This window comes from Mus caroli, unplaced genomic scaffold (genome assembly GCF_900094665.2).
Source record: "Mus caroli unplaced genomic scaffold, CAROLI_EIJ_v1.1 scaffold_13155_1, whole genome shotgun sequence".
Lineage (NCBI taxonomy): Eukaryota > Metazoa > Chordata > Mammalia > Rodentia > Muridae > Mus > Mus caroli.
In genome coordinates, this window is record NW_018389199.1 from 13696 (window position 1) to 22404 (window position 8709).

At 36.7% G+C, this 8709-nt stretch overlaps 1 gene segment (V, D, J or C); it reads right to left on the reverse strand.

Annotated features, from left to right (window-relative positions):
• Positions 1-7756: 7756 nt before the first annotated feature.
• On the reverse strand, positions 7757-8323 carry LOC110287994. The segment is given in 2 exon segments: positions 7757-8092; positions 8271-8323. Coding segments are annotated over 2 exon segments (366 nt in total).
• Positions 8324-8709: the final 386 nt, after the last annotated feature.

Sequence of the window (8709 nt, forward strand, 5' to 3'; positions counted from 1 at the left end):
CCAGGGATACACAGAGAAACCCTGTCTCGATAACAAAAAAAAAAAAAAAAAAAAAAAAAAAAACAGCAAAAAAAAAAACAAAAAAAAAAAAAAAAAAAAAAAAAAAAAACAGAAACAAAACCATGCTGTGTTTGGATAAACTTTCATCCCATTGTGTAAAGGTGTTTCTTTGTATTTTATTTTGATATTAATTAATTAATCAATTAATGTGTTTATTTACATCCCAAATGATGCCACTTTACAAGTATATTCTCACAGAGTCTCTCACTCCTTCTTCTCTGAAAGGGTAGCACTCCTGCCTCTCAGCTACCCTGGAATATCAAGTCCACTGTGAGCAAACAAGGCAGACCTATGTACCAAGGTCCTAAGTCCAGCCTTTGTATGCCCTTTGTTGGTGGCTAAGTCTCTGAGATCTGCCAAGGATCCAGGTTAGTTGACAGTGTTACTCTTTCTATGGAATTACTATCCTTTTCAGGGCTTTCAATTGTTCCCCTAACTCTTGCCTAAGAGTCCCCTACCTAGTCCAATGTTTGGCTGTGAGTATCTACATCTGTTTCAGTCAGCTGTTGGGGAGAAACTTTAAGAGGACAGTTATGCTAGGCTTTACCTGCAAAAATAACAGAATATCATTAATAGTGTCAGGAATTGGCGTTTGTCCATGAGAATGGTTTCAAGTTGGTCTGGTTATTGGATACCCATTCCCTCAGTCTCTGTTCCATATTTGTTCTTGTATTATTTTTAAACATGAACAATTTCAGGATGAGAGATTTTTGAATGCATTAGAGTCCTTATAACCCTACTGTGGGTCCTGTCTGTCTACAGGAGGGAGCCTCTTCTGTGCATTCTCAGAATTTCAGTTGTTAGTTTCTGTACCAAAAAGCAGATTATTAGCAGAATTTTGGTATTTCATATGTATGGCCTATCACTAGGTTCATATGTGTAATAACCCTCAAAGTCTTAGGTAACCAAAGTGATGTATCAGATGTAGTGAGGCAGCTGATTGGTCATAAGAAAGATCTGATGACCAAGAGCTGGGGCAGAAAGCAGGGGACAAAATTTCCTGACTGACAGACTGATCTAGAAAGAAGAAAATAGAAGCAGGGAAACTGAGAGCTGACATGGAGGGCAACAGACATGGATGGAACCTAAGAAGAGAGATATAGAACTATCCAAATGGCAGATCAAAGGATAGACAATTGACTTAAGTTTCAATCGTAGATGCCAGTATGTTCCAGTGAAAGCCTTTAAAACACATTAGCACCCTCTGTGTCTTATTTATACATGTGGTAGGTCTGAGAAAGTCCCAACATGATGCTGTGTTTCAGAAGGTGCTTGAAACCAGATTGTAAACTGTGCCTCGTGGCATTTATCCTCAATCCTTGACTCTTTCACTCTGGAATCAACATTGGTGCCCCTAAAATATTCTATGGAATCCTGTTTTTTCTTTTCAACAGAAGACTACAGAGGAGGTCAGAGCCTGGTAACTGCTCCGTAAGATCTTTTGCATGGCTACCTTTCTCAACTTCTCATCAAAATATCATGAGATATTTTTGCACATATTTAACCCTGGTGTTCCTTAGATGCCTCAGATTACTGATCTTGCCATCTGTTCCCACTTGACATAAACATTGTCTTGAAAACTGAAGAAACTCTTTAACAAATGCCCATTTAACTATTGGATTTTGTATGTTCCTTGTCATATTCTACCAACATGAAATTTGTTCCAGCTCCTAATGAAAACATTCACAATGGCAAGATTGCCTAAGATTGACTTCATCCAGGAACATGAATGGAATTAGAAAATATCTTCCTCAGTGAGATAACCTAGACCCAAGTAAACATGAACAGTATGTATTCACTGATAAGTGGATATTAGCCAAAAAGTACCAGTGCACACCAATCCCAGACCCAATTTCTGATGCCAAGAAACACTTGCTGACAGGAGTCTGGTAAGGCTGTCCACTGAGAGGTTCTGCCAGAGAATGACCAACACAGATGTGAATGCTCACACCCAACCATCAGACTGAGCATGAGGACCTCGATGGAAGCATTAGGGGAAGGACTGAAGGAGCTGAAAGATTTTGCAATCCTTTAGGAGAAACAACACTATCAACCAACCAGACACCTCTGAGTTCCCAGGGACCAAACCACCAATCAAAAAGTACACATGGAGGGATCATTGGCTCCAGCTACTTATGTAGCAGAGGATGGTGTTGTTGTGTATTAATGAGAGCAGAAGCCTTTAGTTTTGTAGAGACTTGATACACCAAAGTAGAAAAATGCTAGGATGGTGAAGCAGGAGTAGATGGGAGACTGGAAGCGCTCCCTCATATAAGCAAGGCAGAGTGGTAATGGATAGAGGGTTTGGGAAGGGGAAACCAGGAAAAAGGATAACATATGAAATGTACATAAATAAAATAACCAAAAACAATTAACAACTCAAAGACAGTATGAAGTTTAACACAGTCCAACTGCAGATGCTTCAATCTCACTTAGAAGGGTGAACAAATTAATCATGGGAAACAGTGTGAAGGACGAACCTGGGTTGGAGGGAAGAAGTGGGGGAGGATCAGAAATGAATGGAGACAGTAAAGAAGCCTGGAGGGCCATGAGAATGATTAAAAATATGCAGCAGCGAGGGTTAGGGTTGGGAGAACCTTCAGAAAGTTCCAGCGACCTGTGACATGAGATGCTTCCAGGACTCAACATTGATGAACATATCCAAAAATCTGCAATAATGAGATCAAACCTGAGGAGACCACCTCCAGTAGCTATATATGGCCCACAGTGGATAGATAGGGCCACCCACCCATCCTTAAAATATTTGACCCAGAATGGTTCCTAACTGAAGGAAATTCTGGAACAAAAATGTATCTCATCATGAAGGAAAGGCCATCCAGTGACTGGCCCAGCTTGTTATCCAGCTCATGCTCAGATACCAAGCCCTGACACTAATACTGATGCCATGTTGTCCTTAAAGACAGTATGCCTGTCCTCTGAGAGGCTCTACCAGCAGCTGACTGAGACAAATGCAAATATTTACAGCCAAATTTGTACTGATGTCAGCATCCCCTATGAAAGATTTAGAGGAGGGATTAAAGGGTTTCTATGGCAACACCATAGAAAGAACAAGAGTATAAACTAACCTGGATCTCTAGGATATCCCCGAGACTATATAATCAACCAAACACCAGGCATTGGCTGGTCCATGGCCCCTGGCACATATGTAGCAGAGGACTGCCTTGTCTGGCCTTAGTGCAAGAGGATGTACCAAATCCTATAGAGACAGGTTGCCTCAGGTAAGGGGGATGGTGGTGGAGCACAGTGAGATGGGGGTTGGGGGAGAATCAACTCAGAGACAAGCAGGGGGTACTTTGGGTGGGCATACTAGGAGGGAGCAGCATATCTATTGTAAACAAATGAAACAATTTAATAAAAATTTAAGCAAGCCCCTAATATTTTTTTTTTGTTTTTATATACTGCCATGGTCATTGCTGTCTTTTCACAGCAATAAAATGGTAACTAAGATCATAACCTCCCACCCCTGACAGAAAAAAACAAAAAAACCAAAAAAACAAAACAAAACAAAAAAACAAAAACAAATGGTATATTTTCTTTCCCTTCCAAGCTGATATTTCCTTATTTATCTCAGTATTTTCAAATGATTTTGAACCCTTAAGTCACTTGCCACCACTTGGGTATCTGGATTCCAGGAATGTTTAGACAAAAAAAAAAAATGTTTCTATTCAGAGATGAAAGGAAAAAATAGCCCTCTTCTCTGAAATACAAAGATACCTCAGTATTGCTTTTGTAACCACTCTGATTTATTACATTTTCTACTCCATGCTTATTTAAAAGGAACCCTGAGTGAAGTGCTTCAAAATGACAGATTCACATTAAATAACTACCATGAACAACATGAGCAGAATTCATTCACAGAAGAATACTATTATAATAAATAGTATTTTTTTCCTTAAAATTTCACTTGGAGTAGAGAGTTTATCTTGTGTACCCAAGTACAGTCAATTCTGGTTTGTATTGTATTTTATATTTTATTGTTCATTTCAGTGTGCATTGTTAACAAGAGAATCACTATATGTTGTTATGGGGTTAGAAATTTCCATGTTAAGGAGTAATGCTATATAAAGGTCTTTTTCCAGGATGCTAAATATTTCAGTGTGGGTGATAATGTTGGTGTAGGTGGTATATGCACAATATAAGACAATCTGTATTCCAGGAAATTATTCGATTCCTAAACTTATCTGACTCACTCTGACTTAATCATTTTGTGTAGTTTATAACTTTTAAGTCTAATGTGCTTACTTAATAAGTGAAGAAATAAACCAACATTTTTCTGAAGTAAGCTTTCCATCTCTTTCAAGTCTCATGCTGTGAGATCCAACCCAGATACAGACAGAAATGACAAAGGTATGTCACCAAGAGACTGTTTACATAAAATACCTTTGGTTGTACCTTTTCCCTGAGTGAAATAGTCAATGTTTTCCATCAAAAGACACACATATATGAGAAGAAAGAATCATATCAAGGAGTCTGTTCTGTAAAATACACTCTCCATCCTTGGGTGAAACCCATTTTGCTCTTCTAACTAATTCCTAATTCCTTTAATATCAGTGAAATCAAGCAATTCTACTTGAATATCTTAAAGTTCCTAAGCTGAAAATATAATCACACTGAGCTAAAATCAAGGATTAAGAAGGACTATGTCCCTCCAGAGAGCCAAAGGGAGTAATAAATATACTAATTTTTGCAACCTTAAGAAGCCCTGTATATTCTGTACTCAAAGCACTAATCTTTCCCCTCAGCATTTCCTTTATTATCATGCCCTTTCTGAATATGACTGCAATCCCTAGTTAATGGTGAACCATTATGATTGCATTAATTCCACTATATAATTTCAATTTGAACTCTACATATCAAAACCCCTAACTACCATTTGACAAAACTCATATGTCAAAAAACATTCATGGAATTTAATACATAGGATTCATTGTTCACGGGCCACTATATATGTGTCAAGAAAATTTTCATATGGCATCAATATCATTGATAAACTGTATTCTTGTAAAAGGAAATGAAACTCTCATATGACAGATTTATGATAGAAGAAATGATGAGAGAAATAAAATTTTAGAGACATCAGCTAGGTGAGACTAAGGGCTAGGGGAGTGTCTTGTATTTGTAATTGAGACTTCATGCTTCACATGAGAGTGAAGACTCTTAATCCTGTGATTTTCTGTCATGGGGTTAGAGAAGTGTGGGAGAGTTGCTGCTTCATTACATTAATTAGATTTTCCAGGGTAATTAGGCATTTCTTAAATACTGCCTCCTGCTTAAAAAACAAAGACAAAACTAAAATCAAACCAAACAGGTCAACCAAACAAACAAAAACCAAAAATTATCTCATACATCATCACGCATCCTTTGATTAGTTGTATTAAGGTATCTTTTGCATGCATATGAATCCACTTCATGAAGAAAATAACCAATTATCAAAAAAACTTTAATATATTTTGATCCAAACAGGAAGATTAGAATCTCACCATCCTTAGCTGCATAGTTTAGACATGACATTACCTTACTTCATGAAATAAAGGAGGGTATTTATTAGCACTCACTAATTGGTTTTATTGCAGCAATTAGTCTTTAATAGATCTAATGACATACAATTATATTTGGAAGAATCTGTGCAAATTGTTAACCTGAGAATCTAAACTCTTAATATTCAAAGGCTTGGTCATGATGCATAGAGATTCTTATGCAATGGTTGTTTGATTATCTGCTGCTTCCCTAGAAGTCAAGTCTTACGTGAAACTAGTAGTGTAGGCTCTCTAACCCATTTACCCCACATTTCTCTACAAGTTCAAGGTGGAATGTTGATGTGCTTAAGTGTATACAGCATGTTTGTGGGTGCTTTTCTAGTCTTTTTCCCTTTCAATATTTTCCTACAGGTTTCCATGAACATTGAATCCTCCTTTTCTGATTTTATATCTCGTGGGAGAGTTGATCATTAAGTATGTCTATAGAAAATCATAGAAAGGAAAAAAGATCCCAATAAATATTTTTTGAGAAGACATAAATGCAAGTGAGTAAATGGAGAACCAACTTCTTGTTTCACTGATGCTTCAGGACTCAAAATTTTTCTAGTGACCTTTCTAGATCCCTGGATTTTCTGGTTTATTATATTGCTGTGCAGAGATACCATAACCACACAAACTCTCCCAAAGAAAGCCTTTATTTGGGACCTGCTTAGTGTTTAGTTCATTATCTTCATATTGTGGAGCATGGCTGCACCAAGACAGACATGAGAGATGAGCATGTAGAATCTGGATCAGCAAGTGACCAGAAAGTAGAAATACTGGGCATGGATTAGGCTTTTAAAACCTCAGAGTCTAATGCAGTGATACACTTTCCAGAAAGGCCATGCCTCTAAATCCTATCAAATAGGGTTTCTTACTAAGAAAAGTTTCATATGTTTTAATATATAAGACTATGATGTCCATTCTTATTCAAACAACCACAGTAGGCATAGCACTAATCAGAAAAAAAGTGCCAAGCACTAAATTTCATGTAGTGTTTAGCAACAGATAAATGTAAAAGTGTTTCCTTTTTTGGTTTAGATGTGTACAGATTTTACTTGAAATAGTGTTCTTCTGTGCAGTCAGGGCTGCTCATAAGCCCACGATCCTCTTTATACAGTCGTTTATTTGCTAGGACTAAAGGTCAAACAACTGATTCTGAAATAGCTTTCTTGAAAAATTATCATATATAAATAATGTCCTCAATGCAAATTAATATCTTGACTTCCTGTGATGGTGGCACTTTCTCCTAGAGATGGAGACAGAGAAGCTGGTATCTGTGTCTGATGGATTTCATACCAAGCACCTTACATTGGAAAATTGAAAATATACTATTACATAATTATTCCTGTTATTATTAAGTGTAATTTAAATTTAATTAAACTGTAATTTAAATTTATATATAATTGTGCATTTAAATATTTTAAATCATTTGTCTTTCTCTATTTAGAAAATTAAAATTTTTTTATGATTTTAATTATTCATAGTAAAGTACACACACAAATGGATTCATAGATAGATAGATAGATAGATAGGTAGATAGAAGATAGATATAAAAAATTTATGTTCATTTATTAGTTCTTTGTTGCCTTCTTGGTTTCCTTATTAGTGGAGTGTTCCAATTACTTGTCATGAGAATAGAAAGAAAATATACATGACAGTCAGTTTATTTTTTTTAATTTAAAGAGAAAATTATTTCAAGCACATAATAACAAGACAATTTAGTGGAAAATTAGGTCTGCTAATAAAAATCAGAAAATATATTAGAATGGATACTACTTTTTGTAGGATAACAAAAGCAGTGTGTTGTGAGCATATGAATATCCTGAAGAAAAACCACCTACCAAGAAGATTCTAAAATCAGTGAAAGTAGCAGAAACTAGATGTAAAGATTCATGGGGACCACCAGTAAAATAGCTGAGGACAACTGCCTGCCACACTTGCCTCCAAATAACAGAAAAAGAAAAGAAAATAAATAAACACTGGAAATGTAGATTATTTGAGAACAGCACTGAAGGACAGTTGAATATTATAGAGATAGTCATCCAAATATGCAAATGACAGTGTAAAACTGAAAATTCTGTGTGGACTACTGCAATCAAACCACTGGCCACATTTTATCTCTAGGAGGAAGTAGCTAAGCCCTAAGGAGTTAGAGGGTTTTTGTTCCAGCCTGTATCACCGTGTGGGTGGGTAACCACTCCACTGCTGGCAGTAATAAGTGGCATCATCTTCAGCCTCCACGCTGCTGATTGTAAGAGAGTAAGAGGTCCCAGACCCACTGCCACTGAAGCAAGCTGGGACTCCAGAAGCCCGGTTGGATGTGCTATAAATCCAGAGTTTGGGAGAAGTGCCTGACTTCTGCTGGTACCAGTGAAAGTAACCAGAACTTACACTTGAGCTGGCACTGCAGGTCATGGTGACCTTCTCCCCTGGAGATGCAGCCATGATTGCTGGAGACTGGGTCAGCACATTTTCTCCTCTGGACATTATGACTAGAAAAAAGCAACATAGAGAGAGGGGGGGGATTAGTAGAAATAGAGATACAAAAATAATTTTATACCACCCAACATTCAAATGAAAGAAAAAGAAAAAACTATATTTTAGACTCAAATTCCTCAGGGAAAAGAATTTTGGTTGGATTCTTATCTCAAACTCCCTGCTCTCTGTTACCTGAGACACTGATTAACAGGAAGCTGAAAATCTGCACCTGAAAATCCATGTTGTATTTGAATTTAGGTCCCTAGCTAATTACTGCTATTCTCCTATGTGCATTGCTTTATAACAACTTTGAGATATTTGTGGTTACTGAAAATGAAATATGCAAATAGTTCTTGGCTTATAAACACATGGTCTGTTAACTAAGGCAAACCAGGTTAAACCAGGACAATTATCTACTTATTTGTAGTCCCTACACTGATGAAGAAGAAAATTTCTGTTTTCTCTTTCTTTATTTTTAGGAAGAAAAGCCTCGTCCTATATAGTATTATCCATATATTTACCCTAAAGAAAAGATTTATTTGATCCACTAAACAAGGAATATTCAAGTGAGTAGTTTGAGCTATATTCCTCCTATAATAAAGAAGTATCAGGAATGACTGTTTATAATGAT